General features: G+C 39.2%; 2 protein-coding genes across 4 annotated transcripts in view; one reads left to right on the top strand and one right to left on the bottom strand.

The window, feature by feature from the left end:
• The window catches only part of sardh (sarcosine dehydrogenase), a 39170-nt gene extending 35948 nt beyond the window's left edge, over nucleotides 1–3222 (top strand). For both annotated transcript variants that reach the window (XM_003444416.5, XM_005451377.4), the window contains one exon: nucleotides 795–3222. In XM_003444416.5, coding sequence (XP_003444464.1) covers nucleotides 795–923 — 129 coding nt within the window. In that variant the 3' untranslated portion in view covers nucleotides 924–3222. The remainder of the gene's footprint in view (nucleotides 1–794) is intronic.
• Nucleotides 2946–20636, bottom strand: dbh (dopamine beta-hydroxylase (dopamine beta-monooxygenase)). 2 transcript variants are annotated; one of them, XM_003444415.4, is made up of 12 exons: nucleotides 19659–20632; nucleotides 16322–16468; nucleotides 14306–14563; nucleotides 13755–13931; nucleotides 10635–10737; nucleotides 9679–9845; nucleotides 9389–9532; nucleotides 7546–7584; nucleotides 7094–7153; nucleotides 6746–6873; nucleotides 6317–6476; nucleotides 2946–4167 (listed from the first exon to the last, which is right to left on the bottom strand). In XM_003444415.4, the coding sequence occupies exons 1-12, from the start codon at nucleotides 20025–20027 to the stop codon at nucleotides 4075–4077; spliced, it is 1845 nt and encodes a 614-aa protein (XP_003444463.1). In that variant the 5' UTR covers nucleotides 20028–20632; the 3' UTR covers nucleotides 2946–4074. The 2 variants fall into 2 exon arrangements, 1 of the variants encoding a protein (XP_003444463.1); XR_003221161.1 differs by lacking the exons at nucleotides 2946–4167; nucleotides 6317–6476 and having other exon boundaries at nucleotides 6747–6873; nucleotides 7017–7153; nucleotides 19659–20636.
• Nucleotides 20637–25808: the final 5172 nt, after the last annotated feature.

The following is a 25808-nucleotide window of genomic DNA, read 5'->3' as shown; positions in this document are numbered from 1 at the left end:
ATATTAGACAGATTAGATTAGTAGCTAAGGTTGTGTGCAGCAGTTGACTTCTGTGATTTTAATATCTGCTTAGATATGTGTCATATGTCCCTGCATGTATTTCTGCATTTAAATTCTTCTCAAGGTTTTTCTTTGATTCGTTGTAAGCAAGTAGTATGCACGCTTATGGTTAGCGTGAGGCTCCAGGACATGGAGCATGTGTCTGTCAGTGAATGAAATCGAGACACAGTGACAGATTAGTGGGAGAGTCGGGGAGTCAGTCAGTGAAAATTAGCACTTGGTGTTACGAGCGAGCTGACACTGAGTCATGAGGGAATTGATAGCTTCCTGTGCTTTAAAACTCCTGCAGTTAAATTGTCCGTTCTGGAATAATCTGCCTGCTCGGAACAGTATTTTTATCCCCGTCTGTCCACAACTAGCAAGTAATGGTGTTCCTATGACTTGTCAGTTTTTAGTGATACTTGCACACAAGCATTTACAACCAAACTGTGCTCAGGGTCAGGGTTTTATTTGTCATCTTACAGACTATATACGAAACGATTCATCACAAATCGCACAGTCACAAATGGCATTGTATGCGATTTGTGAATTGTGATGGAACGTGAGCCCGATGAGCTGCTCCGTCGTTCTGGTTTACAAAGTACGTGGATTCCTGCTCATCTCTTTTCGCTCCCTTGTCATTTTCATCTTTACTGTGTCCTTGTTTGACACATTTGAAATTCTCTTGCTTATCGTTCTGTCTTTTTTGCGTTTTATGACTTATCATCTTCACTCACCGTCTCTTTCTTCATCAGGTGAGCGCTGACTTCATAAAGAGTGGTGAGTTTACCCTGGAGAGGATGGGAGTAGTATACAAGGCCAAAGCACACCTCAAATCTCCTTTTGACCCTGAGAATAAGCGTGTCAAGGGCATCTATGATTGAGAACGGACCACACATGTAAAAACTGATGAAAAACACACCAGCTACAGAACGGCACCAGAGTTGGAGCGATTTACAACCTTTTGTACGAGCAGCTGTTTTTGTCTTCTGTCAAATACAAGTTCATCTCAAATGTTGTTAATTTTGTTCTGATTTGATTGGACTCATGGGCGTATGATCGATTTTATGCTCATTTGTAAAATGTTGCATGTTGAAAGCTGGTGAAAAATGTGCATCGGTGAAAATCAAATGTGACTGGATTGTTAAGGGTGCTTCTGTTTCTCGTCTCCACGTTTTTATATCCACTCTGAGAGTAACAGCACTCTGTTTGAATCGTCATGCAAGTACTAATACCATGAAAACGTTCAAGGGGTACACTGATCGTATTATCTCTAAGAGTCGAGGGATTTGTGGTCCAGATTGCCTTCATCTTTCCAGGGTTTAACTTAAGAACTTTAATAACGGATGATGTATTTTAAACCGTTTTTTTGAAATAATAACTAAAACATCTGTTGGTTGTTTATGTCAAAGGATCAACAGCCAGATATAGTAAAAACAGTTAACTGTTAATCTGCAACTAACTCTGTTAGTAGATCTCCAAAAGTTGAATCTGTTCATCTGGACGTAGCGTTTTGTGGGAGAAATGTTTCGTCACTCATCTAAGTGACTTCTTCAGTCTCAGCTGACTGCAGGTTTCCCCAAACCTTATAAACAGTTAGTAGAGTTTGTAGTTAGTAGAGTTTTCAGTGCAACTCTTTGGATAGAATTTGGTCAGGTGTGTGTGTGTGTGTGTGTGTGTTTTCTAAACAGTACAAACAGCTGATACAAGGGATATTTGGATGTTTTTATTTGTGGGAAGGTCTTTTGAAAAAGCTAATCAGGCTCAAGAGAAAACTATCCTTTATTAGAAGTACTTTAACCTCCTAAGACCCGAACTCTTCCACGGCATGCATTTTTAATTTCTCTTTGATATTTGGGCATATTGGGGCCCGATGAATGTAAAAACAAAGAATTTCCAGATTTTTTTTCTTTTACCTTATTTTTGTTTTTAAGAAAAATGAGAGCCACATATGAGGATATTCATTTAAAATTTTGATAGAACAGTAGCAGTATAATGTCCTCGTAAGTGGATATCAGGCCCATGTAGAGCAAAATTGAGTATTTTGGTCTAAATAACCAAAAATGTGATGTCCACATATGTGGACGCCAGGTCCTAGGAGGTTAATATTAATGGCGGTGTTAATTCGACCTTTTACTTGGTTATACTAATACTCTGTAATGGGGAGTAAAAGTATTCTCATAACAATACAGACATTTACAGAGAATACAATAACTGTTTGTGCTGATAATGATGACAAAATCCAGAGGCTTTTTTTATGTTTGTTCTCTAAATCTGAAGCAGACATCCTGGGAGAGAAAGGAAGGCAAAAAAACAAAACAAAAAAACACCCAAAGGCACGACGTACCAGGGAAACAAGACACTAATGAAGTAGAATAACAGAAGACAACAGTTTTCAGAAAGCAGTTTTGGGAAAAGATCTCCTTTGTCTTCTGATCCGTCCCCTCATGGTCATGGCATTTTGTGTTAATGTACCGCCTTTTGTTCTTTAACAGATAGAGGCTTGCTAAATAAGGCGAGGTGTTAATTTATGCATAGGTAAACCTCTCATTTCATCTTTGCTGTGATTGCTTAATATTTAAATTTGAAACTAATATCTTAGGGTAAGAAAGTAGCGAGTAAGGCAAGACATGACTTTATAGATGTCATGCTGGGAAAAATCAAGTCGTTGGTGAATACCTTCGCTTATATTGATTTTTTTTTTTTAAGACTAAAAGCTCTTAAAAAACAAAGAAACAAAAAAGCCCAACTTAGTATCTTTAATGTAGGTGCTGTTTTTTAGTTATAATTATTCTTTGTGTTTACACAAGTATCTAAATCTGGTTTGACACTCATACGACAACTTACACTAATACACTTCAAGTCCAGCACACACACTGTGAACAGCCCAAAAAAAGGTGTCTAAATAATGGAAGGCATTTGTATGTGTGTTTCCTGCTTCTCCCGCCGATGTTTGTTGAAACCGGTTCAGCACGAAATGTTTACTAATGTGGAATGATTCATTGATTCTGCTCACAAGGCCATTAATCGTTGCAATGGTTGTTCTCAGGAGCAGTCTAGGTTAATAACGAGATTTATGTGGGAAATTTGAAACACACTGATAAAACACTGCAGCTCTTTTATCACGTTGTAGGTAGAGTTTCTGTTTCTTTTGTTTGTTTCTTTTTTTCGCTTCTTCTTCCAGTAATATGATTAAACACTGAAAACCTCTCGATGGAAAACTGGCTTGTTGTTAAAATTGACCTTGTTATTCGATGTTTGGATGTATATTTGGACTGTGCGTTTATTATTAATGCTTAGAGAGAAAAACTTGACCAGTTTAAAATGAATAAAAAATGAGAGGTGGAAAGATGTGGCGGCCAGTCAAATTATAAAGCAAATGTTAACCCTCATTCATTTCTTCTGTCCAACGCGATTTGTGTATTAATAAATGTCTATTGAACATTCAACACTTTGTGACCTTCATTATTCATCCATCCGTTTTCTTTAACTAAGGAAAGCATAAAAATGTGTTTATTTTTAATTATTTTTATTTAATTTCTTGCCTTTGAATAACACTCAAGTCACTTATTATGCTGTGTTTAGTACAGATTGTAATTATTCACCAAATGACATCATGTTTCCTGCCCAAATGTTTTAAGTTGGTCAACAGGATCACAGGGAACAAACATGTAGATGTGTTATGTCTCTGCACAAACGGAACATGTCTGTTGATAACAGCTACAAAAAAACTGCCAGCATTATTTTAATTTAGTTTGATACCTGCCATTCCCAATTTGTAGAGTTTTAAATGGTTTCAATGGGGAAAAAATATGATTGTTACTAACAGAATTTTATACGTACTAACAATAACACAGACTGCAGGAATTTATATAAGTATATAGTTACAGCAAGTAGATAACAAACACATAAAAACCAAGGCAAACTGAATAAAATTGTGGGAACTTGTTTGGCTTTCCACTCTTGAGGTCTCCCTTTTCCTTGGGCTGAAACATCCTGCGAACCCCCTGCTGCTCACATTGAAGGAGTAAGGCATCAGTTGGTGCGAAGCGTGCCTCGCTTACAGGTGTACTGAGGTTTTTTAAGGACAGAGGTCACCGCTGGTATGGGCTGTTTGTCCCAGTCACCCTGGAAACAGACATGATATGTTCTTAAAATCTAATGTATTGTTTAGTTCTGGGTGCTTTAAAATAATAGCCAGATGGTTTTATGTCCTTGAGCTTCAGACAGATTTTATTGAAGTAATAACATTGCCGCCACTGTCACACATTCCTCAAATTCACAAAATTATGAAAAGCACTTGAAGCTTTGGGACATAGCTTTAAGACTGAAAATGCTAAATAATGTTAAGCTAAACAGTTCACAAATGCACAGTGACCATTTACAGGAAACACTGTGACTATGTACTATTACTTTTCAGAAAAAGCAGCTGGTGTGACTATCTGATACATTTAAATGCGTTCAGTGGCCTTTAACTACATCTTGCTATTATCGGGTCATAAGAGAAGGCCATGGTCAGCAGAAATACTCAGATAGGCTGTTGCATTTAAATGATGCCCAGTTGGTACAAAAGGGCCCAAAGTGTGCCAAGAAAACATCCCCCACACCATTAGACTACTACCCCCCTGAACCACTGATACAAGGCAAAATGGATCCATGTTTTCATGTTTGTATCAGCAGAAATTGAGACCTGTCAGACCAGGCAACATGTTTCCAATCTTCTTTTGTCCACTTATGGTGAGCCTGAATGAACTGCAGCCTCAATTTCGTGCTTTACAGTAGCTCACCTGTTTCAAGATTCAGTGTGTCGTGTATTCAGAGATGCTCTTTTGCATGTCTTTTTTGTAAGTGGTTAACAAGTGGTCATCTCAGCCATACCATTTTCTGTAAACCCAAGCGATGGTTGTGTGGGAAAATCCCAGTAGGTTGGCAATTCCTGAAATACTCAGACCAGCAACAAGTACGCCAAGTTTAAAGAGTAATTTGTGTTCTGTATGTAATGCGTTGCACAGTGCCTAAAGCAGGTAGAGCCTGGGTTTTTCTCTGTTGAGCTTCACATGTTTGCTTCATGTTTTGTTAAAAACAAAACTTGGATATTTTGCATGAGCTCATCCCTAAATTGGCTCCATTGCTCATTGTCTCTTGCAAAGTTTTCAAGTGCCAAACAACATCTGCTGCATGTACTCTGCCATACAGAGTGCTGGCAGCTCAAATACTAAAACAGTGAGCCTGACAATAAGTGCAATTGTTGAATTACTGGGTTAATTTCACTCATTACGGATTCCATGAAAAAAAAAAAAATCTTGAACACAGTTTTGCCCTCCAGTGGTGGCACCATTACTGAAATATGCCAGATAAAAAGTTGTCAAACTAGGTAAAGAAGAGACAGATAGATGTACAGATATACCTTATTTCTAGAGAGACAGAACTGATAATACTTCCATGTTTTAAATCATAAGATTAGATACCAAAATGCAACTGGTGCCATTTTTCCAAAGTTGCTAACCACAGTATATTCGCTGACGGGGCTACCGACTACTGCTATAAGAATACAGATAATAATTTGAGAACATCAGATGTAGAGCATCTGTGTTATTGACACATTATTTTTCTGGATCACAGGCAAGTGACTTTCATTACTAGAGCACAAGGTTTTCATTTTGATGTGAAAGTTTTGCAGATGCTACTGACAAAATGTGGGGATTTTTCAGGTAAAAATTTCAATCAACAGCTTTGGCCTTAATAGATTAACTAAATGAATCCTCACAGCAGACAGATTCTCTGTACATTTACCTGATTCAAAACTGTAGCTGTGTACCTTGTGGGTTTCTTTCATAAGCAGCCCTGATTTTATCCTGGATTTTTATGAGACGTATTTGTCCTGAATTTTAAATTATGTGCTGTTTCCAAACCTTGATCACCTAAAATCCGTTTATCCTTACTTCTCTTAGTCACGCTCTTTTCGTGTATCCACCGAAATGCTGCAGTATGGTATATGTAACTGCTTTTCACTAACTGCACAAGTTAAGTTAAACTTCAAGGCTAAAGCAAAATTTCTGACAGAAAACCTTGATCGAGGCTTCTTCACAGTTTGTAATTGATTTATTCTCTCTGATCCAAACAGCTTGTGTGCATCTGAGTTGATTTTACAAGTTAACAAGCTGTCTGTTCAGCTGCTCTGACTCACTGTCCCACTGATGTCTGCTTTTGAACTGGCCTAATTGGTGGCTTGGCAGTCTATTGTAGCGGGTGTATGTGTGCGTGACTGGGGACTTACAGGAAAGAGGCTTGCAGTCGACTGATTGCAGTGCATCGAGATGGGGGCTGTGTTAAAAAGCGAGTCCAGCACTTCTCCGGTGAATTCATCCCACTCTAGTTGAGAAAACTGCTCCGTCACACTAACCTCACCACACACACACTGGTCATTTCCATGGAACCTGCGGGGAAGGAGGGTAGGATGGAGAGGGGGAAGAGAGATTTGAAGGAAAGTCAATAAAAGAAGGAGGCAGAGCGAGATTGAGAAAGGATTAGGAATCTGAGTTATCAGGACACAGTTTTACTTTTGGACAATGTAATCACCACGCGTCCCCAGGAGGAGATGAATGCTGAGAACAAAAACGGCTTAGTCACATGTGAGAGGAAGAGGGAAGGGAGAAAGAGTAGCTAATCATTTTAGAGAGTGGGAAATGTTGTGTGCCTGCACTACCTGTTAATGAAGCTAAAATATTTCTGCAGGTATCCTTGGTCAACGTGGCTCTTGCAGAGCTCCAGCTGGGTACGGGGGTAGTAGTGAATGTAGTTGACACACATTTCCTCCATGATGCCAAAACCACCCTGAGGAGACAAAGATATTTTAGACAGTGAAGATATAGTACACAGAGCAGATACAGGGTTGCCAAGACAGCGAGAACAAAAGAAATACGTTGAGTTTTGAAGGAGAAAGATGGAAGGAGATTAAAGAAGCTGCTCGTGGTTACCCCTCTGTTATTCACAATGATCGGGGTGAAATCCGGTAACAAGAAAAGAGTTTATATATTCAGAGTGCGCTGCTCACCACTGTAGGCTCGCTCCTATCTTCTGTGTTATAAGTACACTTTGTTATAAGTACGTCACCCTGTGGGATTAAGCACAGATATGAAGACATTCCACCACATTTTATATTTAGCAAACAACACTGATGATACTTTAAGATTACTGCCAGAAAATCATTCATGTAGGAGATACAGTGTCCAGTCAGAGCTCTGCTGCTGCTATTCCCAAGAGATGGGCCAAACTGCCTATTCCTGTTGCACTTCTGTTTAAACGCTTTCTACAGTAGTAAGCTACTCTAATTAAAAACTTCATAGGCGAAGGGGAAATCATATCTACAGGGCTCTAGCATTAAAAAAAGCAATTTTGGAAGACAGTAATCAGAATCTATTCGTAGAACAAGCACAGTAGTGAAGTAAACGTGTTATTGCCTTTTGTAATTTCTGTTGAAAATGCAGCCATTAGTTGGATACTTACAGGCAAAATGTTCACCATTTTCCTAAGAACTCGGATTGTCTGTATGAACACAAAGACAAAAAGAAAGACAAAAATAGACTTTTTCAAAATTAATAATAAGTCCTGCAAGAAGCTTCTGGGTTTAAGAAGCTTCTGGGGCGTAAGTGATGATGTTATGGTGAATGGGTGTTTGTCTTTCTGTGTTATCCCAACAATAGATTGGTGTTCTAACCTCAAAAGCAGCCTGCTGTTCAACCTATGACAGGGGTAGGATAGTCCCCTGGATGGATGGATACATGCATGGATGGATGTATTGATAAAAGAGTTCACATTTACCACTGCAAAATGCAGTACTCTGCATAGCATCTTAATTTTAGGTACAGCTGGATACTTTGTGTACAGCACAAATGCAGTAAGAAAAACCAGTGGCTGCTTTCCTTGGAGGCACCTTTCACAGTTATTAGCTTTCTCTGTTAAAAGGTCTATTAGCTTGACTGAGACCGGTTTGATGCGGTTCTTATTGCTCAATAAGGCTGCAGGTGAAACTTAATCGGACATCAGCAGCAGCTGGACATTTTATTTGAGAGTCTGTGTCCAGCTGTGTGTCTGTATTTGCCTCAGGATAGTGTGCATAAATAAAACACAGCAGATGTCGACAACTGATTAGATGTTTAGTTGATAGTTGGCAGGTCTTTGCATATAAGGCATTATATAAGGCATCCATCTATTACCTGACCTGCTCCTTCGCTCATTCATCAATGCTTTTCTCTACTATAAAGCCTGAAATGGAGACAAACTGTGTCTCTTTGCTGCTGCAAAGCTCCTGTAAAGGGACCTATTCAAAACCAGGATGCTGCTGAAGCTGAAGACTACATCACTATCTAGTGACGTCAATACTGATGTCAGTGCTTATACAAGGTTGCTGGTGGTCTTTAGATGTATAAAAATGTTAAGTGTCCTAAGTGTGAGCTTCTCTTTCGCTCCTGTTTTTTGGACAGGAGTGATGTCTGACCTTCATCACTAGATACGCTGTTTTTTTTTAAGAATAAGAATCTTTTTCAGTTACATATTGACTCTATTTTGAAATAGTTTTTCTAAAGCACATGTCAAAACTTGTTGAGCCTTTGCTCCCCCAAAATAAAAAGCTACCCGATGCCTACAGCCAGTTAACCCAACCTTCATGTTTTGGACTGTGGGTGGAGCAGGCACAGGGACGATGTGCAATACTTTTATACTGAAAGATTTCAGCTGATCAGTAAGTTGGAACTCAGACTCTTGCTGAGAGACAGAAGTGCTAATTTGTACACCACTGTGCCACCCAATGTGTCCCAAGTACTTTTTAATATTAAACCCAACATGTTATTAACCAGCCAGTGAAAATATACTCTAAGAGTATGTGATTTATTCCTATTTGAATAGAACAAACTCAGCATTAACCACTGGAAATTGGCAGGTAAATGATCGAATGATGAAGAAGTACTCTGATTGACTCACAAACACTTTGTGTACATCATTAACAACATGCATGATCACATATTTATTTGCATTTTTAGCTGTTTTTCACCTCTCTAGCTTGTCTGTGTATCTCATGGCCTGTGTATAGTATACATGGGTCACTTTACCGTAGTCCAATCAGACTTTAAGGCGGTAAAACAGCTACTTTTTTTATTTAAAAAGTTGGAGAAAGTAGTAAAAGGGTAGAAAAAGACTCTGTTTTAATTTACCAAATATTTGTTGTGAATAAGCTTTGAAACACACATCTCTTTGAGATCTAAAATAAAGGCCACCTTAACCCAGTCTAATATAAGACACGGTGTGCAAAGGTGGAGTTCCTCTGCATAAACAGAGCCCTTCTATCTCCCACCTGGTAGTGTGTACTGAAATGCTGGTCTTCCTGTACCACCTCCAGCTCTTTGCCTCCCCTCACCAAAATCGTCCTCACCCCACGCCCCGCCAAGTGGGTGTGCAGCTGGGAAGCAAATACATAGATTCCACCTGAAGGCAAAGCCTGGGTAGACAGAGAAAGAGTCAAGCTCCAACTAAAACTTTTTTACCATAGAGACAAAGAGAAAAAACTTGGGAAAAGAAAGACCTGTCAGCCAAAATATTCCCCCAGCATTTTAACTATAAATAATGAAGTAAATCTGTACATACTGTTTGGGTACACTTGGAGGTGCAGTATCCACTGAGGTAAAAGGTGTGTTGTTTAGGTGGGATAGCCATTACAGGAGTGTAAACGAGGCCCAGCTCCATGATCCCTGCATCGTAGCGCCTCAGGCTCGGGGTGTAATACAGTCGTATCCCTGATGAGTCACGCCGGCCTGCGTGAAGAATATTCAAATATTAGAACACATTTAGCATATCTTAAGTTAACTACTTAGCTTTAGATCATTTTAAAACATTTGATAGCCAGAATATCCTTGTATTATACCAGACTAAGAATACACATAATTAAAAAATAAGGAATTTATTTCAGGTGCTGTTTGTGTGCTACAGCTACAGATCTTGGAAGGAGAGTAACAGAAACATAAAAAGAGGATCGGGTAAGGTCTAGTTAAAATGTAATTATATACTGTAATATGTAGTATGTATGTTTGGCCCTGGTAAATACGACTCCTCCTATTTTCTGTCAACTGTTTAGACAACACAGTATAACAACCTCTAAAACACTTGCTATGTGCAATTTGTTAGCATAAGATATTAAAAGGTGATCTTGGTGATATTTCTGAAATTAATTTAATAATTCAAGAGGAACCCTCTTGGTCCAGGACCTTGAATGTTGAATGTCATCCTCCACCCCTCGCTTCCTTGTTTCCTGTTATTGATGCGGTTTCTAAATTATTTTAAACCGCAGAAATACTGTATTATAAGAGCCAGGGCTGAAAAAGTAAGGAATACTTGCAAGATATATGTGTATTTCAAGGTTTGATTGGGATAAGGAAGACAAAGTGGGTCTGCACTGACAGAGTTCAAGACAGGCCTGTGGATCTTGGAGAGAGATACTGCACAGAGAGTCCTGCTGTTGCTGTGTGTGTGTGTCAAAGAAAGTGAAAAACATTCTTAGAGGCGCGCGCCTGAAGTTTGCATGTTCACATATATACTGTATGTACCGGATATAAGGAGAGGGTTGTGGTAATGGACCTCCAGACGGAGGAATCTTGAGGAGCCTGGTCCACCCATAGCCAAGCCTGCATCAGGGGGATAGTAGAAAGCCTGCAAATACACACAAATACACACATATTTATGATTTTATGCACAGTTTTTTTTTTAAGATCATATCACAGGTTTTTTTTTTTTTCACATATCGTACAACAGGACAAAAACATTTTCAGGTTTACTTTAATAATTTTTTATATGCTTGCAATATATTGTTCCATCTATCCATAAGCATCACTCTTCTGTCCTCTTAACATGTGATCGCTTCGTCAAAGCAAGCTCTCCTTGTCCTGCTCAATAGAATTCTCGCTGAAGCCCGTAAAGAAAAAGGGATACCTATGCACAACCTACTTACCTAGCACAGGCTATTACAGATTTTTTTGTCATGTCATGTATAATTATGGCTCAAATCATGTGTATCTATATTTTTCTTATAAAAAAAAAATAATTTTTACAAAAGAGGAAAAAAATACTACAAATAAAAAAGGCTGTATTCTTCGGGATCATATCATAGCCACTGCCTTCATTGATTCCACAGAGAAATCCACGTTAAGCTTTAATCTTGCTCTCATGTCATAACATTAAATCCTCTGAAACATGTCCCTTGCACACAAACGCACCTTTTTCTTCGGTGCTATTCTCCCTTTTTGCATTCTGATAGTGTCATACATTATTGTTTTTCTTCTCTTCAGAACTTCCTCCACTCTATTTTTCTCTTTTTCTCTTGTTTTGCAAGGCCACGTTTCCCTTCTGATGCGGTGCCGAGGAGAATGAAACAACACTATTAAGAGGTGATGAAAGAGGCCTGAATATTTCCCACCTAATCTTGTCTCCACAGCTCACAGCTCACAGAAGGCATCCTGCTTGTTTTTGTTTAGCTGGCAGATAATCCAATCGGAGAGGGGCCAGGCTGCCTGTGATACAGTGGGGAGTAGTGCAGAGAAATATGTTGACAGCCTCACTATTCCTTGTCCGCTTTGCTTCTTGTGGCCAGCAGTAGGCTACCGAAGTATGGTAGATTAATAGCTGATAGATGACCGACTGACTATGTAGCTGACTAATTCATAACAAGCTTCACCTCCCCTGTTTATGGGAGGTCCTTTCAAAAATGTAAATCTCCCAAAGAAAACGACACAAATCAAACCTGGTTAAAAATAAAACAAACTGGCGATCTGGTGATGTTTTATCACTGCTATGCAATCTTTTAGTGACTTTCAGAGGTAATAAGGACATGACTCCAAAACTCTGCAACCAGATGCCACAAAGAAAGCTTGTAAAATGTTATAATTATTATTAGATTTCACTACATAATAATTAAAGACAAATGAAAAGCTTAATGGCATTAAAGAAGCTGATTTACGCTCATTTGTAACTCTGTATTTTTATACTTGGTGTTTGTGGGATTCATAGTTCAGTCCTTATTTATCTTATACTGGACCTTACATCATCCCCTTTAGTTCCTCTACTGTCTGAAACCAGACAGTTTAGCTGTCCTCGGATTGGGGGCCCCATCTCTTAAAGCCCCCTTTTTTTCTGATCGGCTGCACCTCGAAAACACCTGGTGCTTTTCTATTTTCTCGTACTTCTTCCTTCTGATGGGGCTGTGCACTGGGACTGCCACAAGTACAATCCTTGACAATCACCACAATGTCTGGTTGATTGGCCAGAAACTGCTCGTCTGTCTGGAAATCAGAGTCCCACAGGACCTTAGCCCTGTTGTTCTCAGCCACCTTTGGTGGTGCCTCCCATTGATGTTCCTGTACACAATCCCAGCCACTTACTCGTGCCTCAGTGTAAGCATCTTACATCCTGCTACTGTGTGGTGAATAGACTCCGGGGCATCTATGCACAGTATGTGGCAGACTGGTCCTTAGGGCCTGTTCTTGTGCTAGCATGATCAGAGCTCTGTACTGTCCTTTAGGCTGACATTTTGTAGCCACTAGCAGGATTTTTTTTTAATGTCAGTCACTTCAGTTAGTGGTACATCTTATGCAGGGACTTAGTCCTCCACTATAGTTTGTCTTCCTGTTCCTCATCACTGTCTGTCTTCAGCTGCCTTTGGCACTTGGTGTACAGTGTGACCTTGGTAATGGGGGACAGCAGAGCTCTGAGCAGAACTCCTTTTTAACTTTGGTTTGTTCGCTACCAAACCTCAAACTTTTTAGGTGCTAAATGTTCCTCACTGACTTCTTTGTTCTGAAGCAGCTGTCTTCTTCAGCTGGCAATGAATTTGTTGGAGGTAAAAAAAACTGTGGACAGGGAAGTGAAAGCAATGAGGAAAAAAAAAAAGGCAAGCAAGTTTTCGTAGAGGGGAGGCAAGCCTCAGAATAAGGTAGCAGTTTTGTGAGTTTTGTGATTGAAAAGAAAAACAAATCACTAACAACAAGAATCTAAGTACTGTTTGGGTTGCATCTGTATTTTTCTGCTTCTTAAAAAGCCATCCCAACCCATGTTCTCTAGTAGCAAACACTTGGAGAATTCAGCCTCACAATGATAGGAAGAGCCAGCGTTAAAGGATAGAAAAGTGGCACTGCTATAAACGACTCAGCAAGCCAAGTTATTCCTGTTTCAACTTTTCTGACACCTTCTCCTTACCTCCTCCCTGCAGTTTTAATTTGTGTCTCCTATGACGATATTTGTGCTTCCATGTAAGCATGTTTATGAATATTTCTGTGTGAGTGTGCATCCCACATGCAGACTGTCTCCAAGCTCTTAATAGATATGTGCTGCGTGTGGGCTCATCTATACAAGATTTTATGCTGGCAATTCTAGGCTTGGATATCACTTGCGTAGGAGTTTTTGTTTATCTCCTATTATAGGTACAAGCATTGGACCAAAAACTTTCCCAACTCTGTGTTTCAATTAAGCACTTGCTATATGTATTGAAAAAAAACTTTTTTTTAATAACGTTTATGTGGGTGCATGTCTTTTTTTGAATTATTGTCACTTTGTGGCTTATCTATTTTACAGATTGATGACATTTGGGTTAGGAATTTAAGCTTATTTGTATTTCATACTGAGGCAAGGTAATGTCATTCAGACAGGAGTAGGAAGGTCAGTATTTCCCATCATACCTCAGCCCCCATAGCCCATGCAGCTAGCACGTGTCGGCAAAAGTTGAGCTTTTTCGGCTTCATTTTGTCATCACAGGAGCCGCTGTACCCTGGAACTGCGGGGATATCCGGAGAACACTCAAACACTTCTATGTGATGCACGATGGCCTCGTTCCCTGGAGTTATCACTGACTCATACTGAAAGAAAAAGAGAAAATGTATATGTATTTTTATTGCTGCAAGACATGTCAATCCTGCTATGGCAGGAAGTCACAGGCTGAAATGTATCCGTTTCTTTCTGCTGTCATGTAACATTAAAGGCATTGTGTTCCTATATGTGCCGAGGATTTCTTAGTAATCTACATCACTAAAAATGCCTGTGAAAAGGGTCATTTTTTGTGTTGACGCATCTGATTTGTGGCCATGCTGATATTTTGTTTGATCTAGCTTGTAAACATGGAGAATAACGGCTGCCTGTGCACCATCATCTGAAACACCCCCTCAGCTGTGTGTAAAAAGACTCTTCGCTGGATATTTCTATTTTTAGAAGCTTTTTTCCCTTTCGTTTTTACCATAACAATGTGGTTCTTGGGCAAATTTTCCGGCAGGTTGTGGATGTAGCACCAGTAGGTGGTCTCTTGATTTGGCATGCTGACATTTGGTGCCACTACATCTAACATTTGTACGTCTGGAGGCAGGGTAGGTGGCGGCGTGTCGGGACGCAACATCAGGACTCTCTGTACGCCTGTGCGGATCTCGGACAGGTTCAGCTTCTCCAGTGAGGCAAGTGGTTTATCCAAGAAGCCGTAGATGATGTGCACAGTCCCCTCCTGACAAATTAGAGCAATCACAAAAGAAAGAGTGTTCAATGGCCACAATAGGAGAATATGAACCTCCATGATGTGCATTTAACTTAAGAGTCCCTTCATTTTTATTACGCTTTAATGCCTTCTGAGGCAAGCACAGCAAACTTTTCATTATGTTGTCATAGTGATGAGCCTTGCTTTGCTGCATCTGACTTAAAAATCTAATGTGGTGCCATGGAAACTATAATCATTCTAATGTTCATTCCATAATTCAGAGTATTTTATATTCACACCTTAAATTAATCAGTTTCATTGCCGTTTTTTGAATGAGGAAACACAGCAATGAAAATACTGCAAAAGTGCAGGCATGTGCACACACGTGCACATAGGCACTCTCTCATTAACATCCACAGTGCAAAGACAATGTGTCACATTGATGCGCTAACTCAAATACTTTCTGTCTGACACTCATGATTTTTCCTCCTTCTCATCACCTTCTTGTTATTTTGGCTTGAGGCCAAAACCAGCAAGTAAAATCGTGCTGTAGTTCAGTCAGACGTGATCTGTGTAGCACCTTGTCATACAGATTATTGCAATTCAAAGTGATTTAGAGGTGAAAAATCAAAAAGACAGCAAAAAGATAAACACGACAGTCCTGGAGTTACAGTAATTTATTTTTCACCTTAGTCAATAAAGTTAATTAAACAAACAAAAACAAAATGTGTGCTCTCGGAACAAAAGCCAGCACAACGCCCTTAATTTGAAAGATCATTTAAAACACTTCCTGGATTTAAATTGTTTTTGTTTAGAGTGCTCCTTAGAGGGGATACATATAAATTAAAAAAATATATAGAAGAGCTTAGAGGCACTGTCTTTTAAACAATATTTAAAATGCATTTATTCTTACAGCATAGCCGTGTTCAACCTTAAATAAAAAACTCAAGTAAGTTTCAACAGGGAGTTGAACAGATTTCATTGAAGGAATGATTCTTTTCTGGCATTGTTCCACAGACAGGAATTTTCTTCTTTTGTGGTATCCTACAGTGTGGTTAAGATGGTGTCTAGCCATGAGTCACTGCCTTTTTAAAACCTTGTTTGTCATTTAAAATGCTTTTATAGTATATGCAATCAGTTGTGTGTTGCTTAAGAATTTTGATAAGAATTACAGATGTTTTGGCCTAAATTGATGTCTTTGTCCAAGTTTCATAATCTTCAGTCTTCCAGAAATGCAAGATTCCTATTGGTGGCTCCTCAGTGTGAAAGAGCCAGTGTTTTCAGTGAAACCTGTTTAACTATCTGTTGCTGGCTTGCTGAAAACCACTGGGAGGTTTTTTCAGTTTGAACAACACCCATAACTATGGGGTTCTTCAGTAATAGGTAACTTACCTGCTCATTTCCTAACTGAGTTTATCTGATCACTTCTTATTTAAGGCCTGCACTAGTTTTCCTCCATTCACCTTTACGTGGGGGAGCAGTTCAGATTTAGCAGTTTGTAAGATAAATTGTTGCTTTGGGGAGTTTTATGCATTTATTTATTCACTGCATTCTAGTGGGATAGCCGTGATGATAGCCAGCCTCTCATTCTGAAAACTGTAATTAACAGTGTGAGCAATATTTTAATAATCTGTTGGTGTTAAAAGGAAAGCAAAAGGGAAAAAAAAAAAACTGCACCATCAAATTCATAAATAAACCACCTAAAGAAAGAGCCTCTTACTAGGTTTCTCCTGAGTACCAGAGCTGTAAAGAGCAGTGACATACACTAGGAATATAAACTCTTCACACCTCTATGACGTAGTCTCTGGGATCGCAGGTACTGAATGGTCTTTTGAAGAGCAGGTAATATCCTTCAGCTTTCTGTTTGGCTTCAATCAGGTCGTAGTCCTGTTGGCTGTCTAGTGATACATGACCCTTGCTGTCACTCCAAGCATCCTGCAGGAGAAGACAGAATAAGTCTGGTTAGGTTTTGAACAACACGCAACAAATAGCAAAGCAAAACATTTGAGAACACAGTGATAAGTTCGGGTCAACACTGAACAACCTATTCTTAACTGAGGGTTTGAGTCTAGTAATTAAGGGAAACAACTCATTCTCATTTTAAAAGACATACCGAGGCTACATTTTTTCAGGGAATTTCATTATTCTGCCATTAATGAACACATTTCGGGAGAATTATAGGTGTGTGAAAAGCATGTAGCTGCTTGTTTCTTAAGTGGTGAAAAAGTTACATCTAGGAGAAAAATACTGGAGTTGTTTGGCAAGTAATTATAATCCAGTTAGAGAAATCATTGAAAGTGTGCCAGTTTGTGTTGTAAAACCATCCAAGCCTGGTGTACACGATATTCTACTTCTCTGCCAGGAGGCTTTGCAGCAGCTCAGCTTGGTCTTTCCACTTCTGTTATGTTTCTCACATTCATACCTGGCCAGAATAGCACCTAAGATCTCTTTCTTTATTTCCGTCTCCCTCTCTGTCGCTCTTATATAACTGTTCTGCACACACTTCATAGACTTTAGAGCCAGCAATTCTGAAAACATACAGTATGTACAAATCAGGGGGAAAATGTTCACATTAAACAATATGTGCTATGTATGCATGTATAGAATTCACAAGCTGTGACCTCTACAGATGGCTGAGACACAGAGTTATACAACTATTTTAAAAAGTGTTGAAGCCACAGTTTATGTGTTCCCTAATCTTTTTATTTATTTATTTATTTTTTTAAAGGAATCTCCACTGGACTCTCATGCCTGCAGAAACAACGTGTGAATGAGTGGAGAAATCTTTTGTCCCTGCCCTCTGAAAAAGCACATATCAGTGTACAAGTTATAATAGAGGTCTTTCAGTCCTGGGTCACACAATAAACATGTTGGTAAATGCCATGGGTAAAATTAATGCTGATTTTCAGGGTTTTTTTCCTAGCATCATATAAAGAAATTAAGACTTGAGAGTTTTGCACAGTGCTTTAACCAAAGATTTATAGCTTTTTTTTTTTTAGCTGCTGAATGCTGCAGTGTGCGCACAAGGTAGTGGACAACTCTTTCTAACATCCTTTTTCCCCCCTGAGCAGGTAGGTGGGCTTTTAGAGCTTTCATCCAAGTGCAGGTGAGAATGATCCTACACAAGGAATGAGAGTAAACAAAAAACAAGATAAAATTTCAGAACAGACAACCAAAGAATGAGATGCTTGATACAGATGAAGAGTTATTGAGACTAAACTGATAATTCTCTGTAGTTTTATCATTACCAAGGACTCTTTACACATCGTCATCTGGTACAGACCATTATGAATTTTTTTAAATTGTTTATATTTGCTTTACTAATCTTGAAAAAAAAACTACCGGTACTTGCATTTGTTTTATGTTATTTAATGTTACTATATCTTCTATAGCAGCTGTAAATGCCTTTGCATTAACAGCTACTCATAACTGTCATACTGCTGGACCCACAAGTTTTCAGTTCTGTTTTCAGTTCTAGTTTTTTTTAAATTTCTTATTATTGTCTTTCTTTTAGCTTTGTTAAGTTCTATTGTGTGTTTATTTCATCTTCCACACACACTGCTGTGAAGATCATAGCAGAGATTTTTTTTTTCATCAATCTGAAGTCCAGAGTTTCTGAGTTCCTGATTGTACAGAAATGGTTCAAGCTTGAGTAGCCAGTCACTGAAAAGTGTGTGAATATATGTGCATGCGTGTGTGTGTGTGTGTGTGTGTGTGTGTGTGTGTGTGTGTGCCTGAGAGGGAGCGAGAAAGAGAGGGAGGGAGGGAGGGAGGGAGGGAGGGAGGGAGACAGTGGAACAGCAGTGACCTTTCTTCTGTGGGTAATTTTGGCCTCCTGAGGGAAGAACGATGGAACTGGAGAAGAAAGAAAGTCAGACAGGAGGCAATCGATTGAACAAGAAAAGACTTACAATGATGCGAGTGTTACGTGTAGATTGTAGATGCTTTTAAAAGGTGGGAATGCTGGACATTGAGATTTATGGAAATATTTCAGAATTAAATGAAGGCATATCTTTGAAATTAAGCATAAATGATACAAATTGTTTAAATTTTACACTACTCCTTATTAATTCATAAACATTCTTATTACATGTATCCTCCTTTTAAACTGGACAATTCCGTGTCAAGATCCAGAAGCATGCAGCTTGTTGATATACATGTAAAATAAATGTATTGTACTTAAAAAAAAATTTCATCTTATTGAAGGAAATAAGAAAATTGTCTGTAATAGATATGGATTATTGGAACGTATTTACACCACATGTGTTGCCTGTAGCTGAAGTGATATTCCATATTTTGATAATGACACCACTTCATGTTTTTGCTGTTTTTGGTCTGCCTTTCAGGCTTTTGTGATCCTCCTATTGTAAATATTGCTTGGTGGTATAAAAATAGGTTCTTTGAGCTGCCATTCCAACATTTAACAGCCAATCAGGTATAAGTACCTTAGACTCTGTTCTCATGTTACTATTATAAAATATTAAAGAAAGAAATCTAAAGGAGAAGGAATGAGAATTTAAACACATTCTGGTGCTTTTGTTAATATTTCCACACAAACTCTTTAGGAATACTAAAAGAGTGGGGAAAAGTGTAGATCAAAACAGTTTTACAGCTATGTATATTATTTTTAAGGACAGCGTATTTGAGAAAAAGTTTTTTTTTTGTTTTTTCTTTTTGTTTTAAAGGCTCAAGTCTGGCAAAAAGAAAATGAGGTAATATACATACACATCTTAATCAGCACAGGATTCAACTTTGATATGGTAATATCTGTTAATAATTCCCAGATGAATTTCAGCTATTAGTGCCATTTGAGTGATTTCCAATTAGCGCAGACCGCCTGCATCCTTTGTGACTATGTGATCATGAAGCACACCATCCACCGGCTCCTTCTGCAAAAACACCAATCTCACACTCCAAGGACCACAGGCAGATGATTTCTGAGAAAGAGGAAAATCTCACCTCTTTAAGGATTTTCGTGTAATCCCTGAGCATTTATGAATATGACAAGCTAACTTGCAATACAAATTGGCAAAGGGAGCATGATAGACTCTTTTACCTACTAAAATTAAAGTCCCTTTGACAGAGTCTTATGAAGATAAAATACACACATCTAGGGTTTACTTACTCCAAAGTAGCTCTGGGTTCCAGAGTCCCACAGCACCAACAGGTCAGCATTGGTCAGCTCTCCCCGATCGGACATCCCCAGGACCACTCCATGTCTGAGCTCTGCAACCCTCAGCTCCATGTAAATCTCCTGGTTGGTGTAGCTGACATTCCAAGCCAGCTGGAGCTCCCCACGTGGATCAAGGGGCACACGGAAAGGCATGGGGAGAGGTGGGAGAAGGCGAGAGGGGTTTGGTTTAAGGCTGGATACTTCAACAGCATTGTTGGGTGCCTGGTAAGAAGCCACCAAGATGACCATTAGAGCAGCCAGGGCAGTAAAATACATGATGGTTATGTCCTGAAGGCGAAGGTTTTTATTGAAGATCCTCATCCCCAACGACAGATCGTAATGAGCTTCAGTGAAACAGCGAACAGAGTCTCTCAGGTTTTCTTTCCACTTCTATTTCTTTTCTTTCTCTTTAGCCAAAGTTGAACTGGAGTTCGATCCAAAATGTTTTGTGGAAACTTTTTCTCCAGAGCTGTAAAATTCTCCAAACTCAAAACGTTCACTGTGTTTCTCTTCTTTGCATTCTGGCCACAGCAGAATCCCTTTCAGTGGTCGTTTGGGGGTTGTTTATGTTTTTTTCTTCACATGTTTTCTATCCTCTCAGGCTCTCATTTTCTGAAAAGTTTGACTTTCTTTTAAAAACCACCAGTTTCCCAGTGTTTAGGTTTCTCTGTCTCCAAGCCTTTTTGGGTATTGTCTTTGAGCAACTGCCCGGTCTCTGTCTGTCTCATCCACCTCTCTGGTTTTTAAGAGACTCCTCCCTAGTGATTTGTCTGTTTTTATCCAGCCTAATGGTATTACATTTGTTGAGGAAAATTGGATTGTGTTCTTTAGGCCCTGGGGTCAACCATGATTCTGCACATCTGCCAGACCCTAATTGATCCAAATTCAACCATGGACATTATCAGCGACAATCAGCTTCAGCTAACCAAACTTTATTGCTGACTCCATCTTTGTCATTTTGTCTTTTTGCTCAGTAAACGTGTATCATATTTAAATTTTATTTTATATCTAGCTTTTTGGGTATTTAAAAAGCAGATTTAGGGGGCAGCAAACGGTTCGGGAGGAGTAAATAAGGCATTAACTTATTAGGCCCATTCCTTAAGCCACTGCCTGAGGCTGCAGAAGACCTAATCAAGCTGTCAATTATGGGGTTCAAAAGCAGAAAGGACATGGTTTTAAAGGTTAGTAAAGTCCCTGCGGAAACCTGTTTGTGTGTCGTGTATGTCTGTGTTTGCATGTGGCAAAACAGAGGACATATTGTAAGAATAAAAGACTGCTATCACGGTGTTTCTACCTTCTGCATATATTTGAGTATTTTTGCATCAGATAAGGAAATAATGGATTGATATTTGAGAAGGATTGTCAGGCTAGCTGGAAGTTCCTGTTGGCAAGATTTATAGGAAAATGCCAGGCACATATTCCCCTTATACATGACCTTTTACATTTCAACAAGCCACTGGTGAGCTATACGGGTGTACTCCAGAACCCAGTGGTATACTTTCAGGTTTCATGTACAGGTGCACACTTCTGACTATATGCACCGAAACAATACAAAAAATATGAAAGTAGTGACTTTCAGTCTGGTTTCCAGCCATTCGGATGGATGGGCATTTTACAGGAAATGCAATTTCTGTTTCACATTGGTTCAGCACACGTCTATCTTTTCTATAGACGTAATTAAATCACTTCCAGGTTTCCCTAAATATCAGGGGCTAGTTGTCTTCAATCAATATGCAGATTTTGTGTATTCAATATTGCACATGATATCTGACTATGTTTTTTTCCCAGAAGAGACTCATTATGAGAAAGGTTTAGATCAGAGCAGACAACGGACAGCAGATGAGAAAGGCTGGTTAATGTAATAAACTCTGTTACTCCCCGAGGCAAAAAAGATCTGTGTGTCCTTTTAGTGTCTCTGGCCTTCATTTGAGGCCCAGTAATCCTCTCTCTCTTTCTCTTTACATCTCTCTGTATCTGTAAAATAATTGTCTCTTTTTTATCTTTCACACCACCACTTTTCAGCCTCATGTTTCTGCTCCATTACACTGCTCGGTATTCCTACTGATCACTCTGTTCCCCTCACTTCTTGGCTTCTCATATCTCATACATGCACACTTATCTTTCTGCTGCCACTTCTGATGTGTCAGCAAACAAAAACAAGATGAGACGCCATAAAGTCAGCTGGGATCTGGAAGGAAAGGGCGAGGGGGGTGGGGAACAGATTTAGAATAAATTAGGCTTCTTTGTCTGATTATATTTGTTTTGGGGGGGAAAAAAAAGAGGTTTTTAGCCTATGTGACATTATCATGTCTAGATCAATGCACATATTGGCCCCAACGCTTCTACACCATGCAATGATTTCAAGTCAGGATAAAGAGAAGCACTGACTCATAGAAAACAATAATACTGGGGATGAAAAACCAGATTATGAATATCGTATTATTGCATTTTGTTAAGCTAAGGAATGGTTTGCATTGCAAGTTATTTCATGTAAAAATGTTTATACTATGTTTTTACTAATGCTTTTAAAAATATCAATCTACCGAAACTAAATGATGAAGACATTTTGGCTCTGGATTCATCTTTTTCAGAAGCTCTGTTTTCTATCTCCCAAACAATAAAGCTCCAGTTTGCTGCTGGTTCAGGGTGGCATCTGCTTGCTGACACCTTGAAAGTAGAGGGTGTGTGCATGTGTTTTTATGTCTCTCTGTGTGTCATTAGTGTGTAGATGAGAGAAAGTGAATGAGCAAATGGTCTGTATGAGTGTATGTGTCCATGGCTGGGTCTGGGGCTTGCTGAGCCTTCGTCCCTGTGGGACATGGTCACCACTCCCTGCTGGACGCTTTTGCCCCTCCCTGAGATGCAGGTCCTTGTTGGTTCCCAAGTCGTACCAGGGTGGCTGGCCTCTAGTAAGGTTGACTTCCCATTTCCTGTTGTCCTCTGGGACTTTCACCTTTGGCCATGGACACCCCGCCTGGGGCCTCCCTCCTTCTCCTGCTTGGATGGATGTGCGGGTGTCGCCGAGATGTGTTGCCTCAGGTCTTTGGTACTCTTGGGGACTGTGGATGGCATGGTTTTCCTGGTTCCATATTTGTCTGTCTCTGGTTCTTGGGGGCCGTTATTGCAGCTTTCCACCCTCATTATCAAGTACATTTGTGACAAAGACGCATGCTCAGACTCCCTCTCTCCCTCACACACACACACATTCACTACGAGAAGATTGTTGATTCATGTGTCTGTGTATTTTCAAATGTTTGTGTTCCAGGTGCTATATGTTTGTTCTTTCTTACAGGTGCAGCAGCTGGCAGTACATTGTGGATTTCTTTTTGTACTCTATCCTTTTATTATATTTCCCCCTATTTCCCTTACATATATTTTCATTTCCATTTTAGCTAACCTCTCTTTAAGGACCCCGCCACTTTAAGCCAGCTCTCCTCTCATTGGCTGCCACTTGTTGATAAAAGGTTTGATCAGCATTGAGAGCATTCTGAAGCATTGTGGCCTTGCAGGGATTAATTGTACAGAAGATGACTTTATTATAAGAAACTTTGTCCATTACTAATATGGGCATTTACCAATGTAAGACTATATAATGAAAAATCACAAAAGGCTTTAAATGTGTTTCCCTCCACCAGCTTTTCTCACAGTTAAGCACACAAAAGACTGTGTGGAAGCACAATGAATGAAAGATTATAGAAAAATGAGTTTTGTACTTCGCTACAGTGCAAAAGTTAATTAAAGCAGAAATGCAATGGAAAACAGCCCTGCATCTCACAATAGTCTTTTTCTTTTGAGTGACATCTGTTTTTACTGTAGCACTTTGCACTGCATTCACTACATTCACTTTGCTACCTGCCCTTTTAATGTCTGCCTTTCTGTTGTTTTACATCTATTTTTCTTGTTTGTTATGTATTCCTGTTGTCTTATTATTTATATTTCCTACACAGTTGGTGTGGAGCACCCACAATTTCACTGTACATGTACAGTGACAATCAAGGACTATTCTATTCTATTCTATTCTATTCTATTCTATTCTTTATGAATATATAAGAATATTTTCAGTTTTCTACATCAGTGCAACTTTTAAGATTTGACATGCAGTCTTTTAATCATGTCATTGTCTTGCATCATCGTCTTCTATTGCTGTGATTTAATGACCTGTGACTATAGGGAATTCCATTCCCTGGATGGGAAATTAAATTAGATCATATTAATATCAATACATCAAATGAATGAATTCGTTCTACTATTGACATGGGATCTGTTTTTGAGTTATACTTGAAGTATTTAAAGTAATGTAACATTTGCTGAACAATGACCATTACAACAACAAGTGACAATGAGGGAAAGGTTGTGTAACTGGCACAGTATTGACTGTGTTAATGTTAGCGAATGTTAGTCACAATGAGCTACCAGAGTAAGCAAAACTGGAGCATCAAGCCCCAGAGTGTAGTGAAGTGAGAAAGAGTGTTTTATTGATTTTGAATTTCAATTTTCTGTTACTCAACGAGGATTGTTTTACTTCTTCTTTCTAAAGTTACATATAGTCTCACTTAGACTTCAAATGCTCACGCAGTGATCCTGTGATTCGGGGCCCCTAAGGGTGTGGGGCTCCAAGGCAGTAGCCCACTTTTGCCTGTCTGTTTGCTAATCCAGCTTTGAGGGGGAAAAGGACTGTACTAAGATGTGGAATTAAACTCCAACAAAACTGATGTTACTTAGTGCACTTTTATTAAATTCTGCTACTGAATCAGAAGCAGAAGCTGTCACAGACTGGCCACTCTGTCACACATCACGTTGTTTGCAAGTGTGTATACACACACACACACACACACAGAAAGAGAGAGGGAGCAATGGATAAAAGCCAAATTCACCTCGACATGACCACTCCAAGCAGCCATCTCATTCTCTGCTTGTATAAATATTTCAGCACGGCAGACTCTCAAAGTGTACTAATCTCCACTGCTTTCAGTTTAGAAGAATGAATGCAATAAAAAGTCACACTGCTATCCTTAATATGATAGCAAACTACCTCTTGTCTGATCAAAATGTAAGAAGCCAGCAGCTTTAGGGTGAATTGGATAATTGGAAGAGAGGCTGGACTACGAGAGAAAGAAGTGGAGGGAATAAGAGGTGAAACCATTTAGACTCAGAGGCTGATCAACATAGAGAATATTGTGGCACATATGGATCTCATACAGTTTCTCATCCACAGAAATGTCCTAATATGTCCTCTAGTCTTGAGGATTTGTTAGGGACTGAGTAAGGAGAATTTCACAGAGGGACACATAAAGAAGGACTTGTGTCAGGACTCAGGTGGAATTCTAAGATAAGATAAGATAAGGTAAGATAAGATAAGATAACCTTTATTACTTCCACACATGGGAAATTTGTTTTGTTACAGCAGAAAGTGGACAGTGCAAAGTTACATAGAAAAATTAGAAAAACACCGGAATATGATAAGAAAAAGATACTGTACACAACTGTACACAATAGAATAAAATGGAATAAAATAAAATAAAATAAAAATGGTATATACAATTGAGTATAATATAACGATGCCAGAAAAGAGTGGAGTTGAATGCTTTGTTCCCGACAGAGGAACGGTTTATTTTTCCAACTTGGCTGAACCTTGGGCATAGGACACGTGTAATTTTTTAAATTATCTTTATAGATTTGGCTGCAGCATAAGCGTATAGCATGAGTGATTAACTGCGGTCACTGTAAGTGGGAATCTTAATTAATCTCCTGAATGTGGCAGCAGCTTCAGGGTCCCAGTGTACATAGTGAAGGTTACTTCTCGCCACCTCCTCACCATGCTCTTGTCAGCTGTTAGTATTTTTGGACAAGTGATGATGCAACTAATTTTATATCCAGTGCAGTTGTGTATCAGTGCATGTTTGTAAGTGGGCTTCAGAAATTCGGAAATTTTGGTGGCATCTTTTAACAAAGGAGCTTTGCATGCCTGGAAGTCCCCCCACACCTCACGCACTTCAACTTGGAAGTCGAAAATCAACAGCATGTTGTCCCTCTCTTTTAAATCCCCCCTTCTCTCTAAGCACCCACAGCCAATCTGAGCCTGTGACTAAAGCGCCATCTCCC

The sequence above is a fragment of the Oreochromis niloticus genome, linkage group LG7, assembly GCF_001858045.2.
Source record: "Oreochromis niloticus isolate F11D_XX linkage group LG7, O_niloticus_UMD_NMBU, whole genome shotgun sequence".
In the NCBI taxonomy this organism is placed as follows: domain Eukaryota; kingdom Metazoa; phylum Chordata; class Actinopteri; order Cichliformes; family Cichlidae; genus Oreochromis; species Oreochromis niloticus.
The sequence above is the reverse complement of the archived record's forward strand: the minus strand, read 5'-3'. Positions and strand labels throughout refer to the sequence as shown.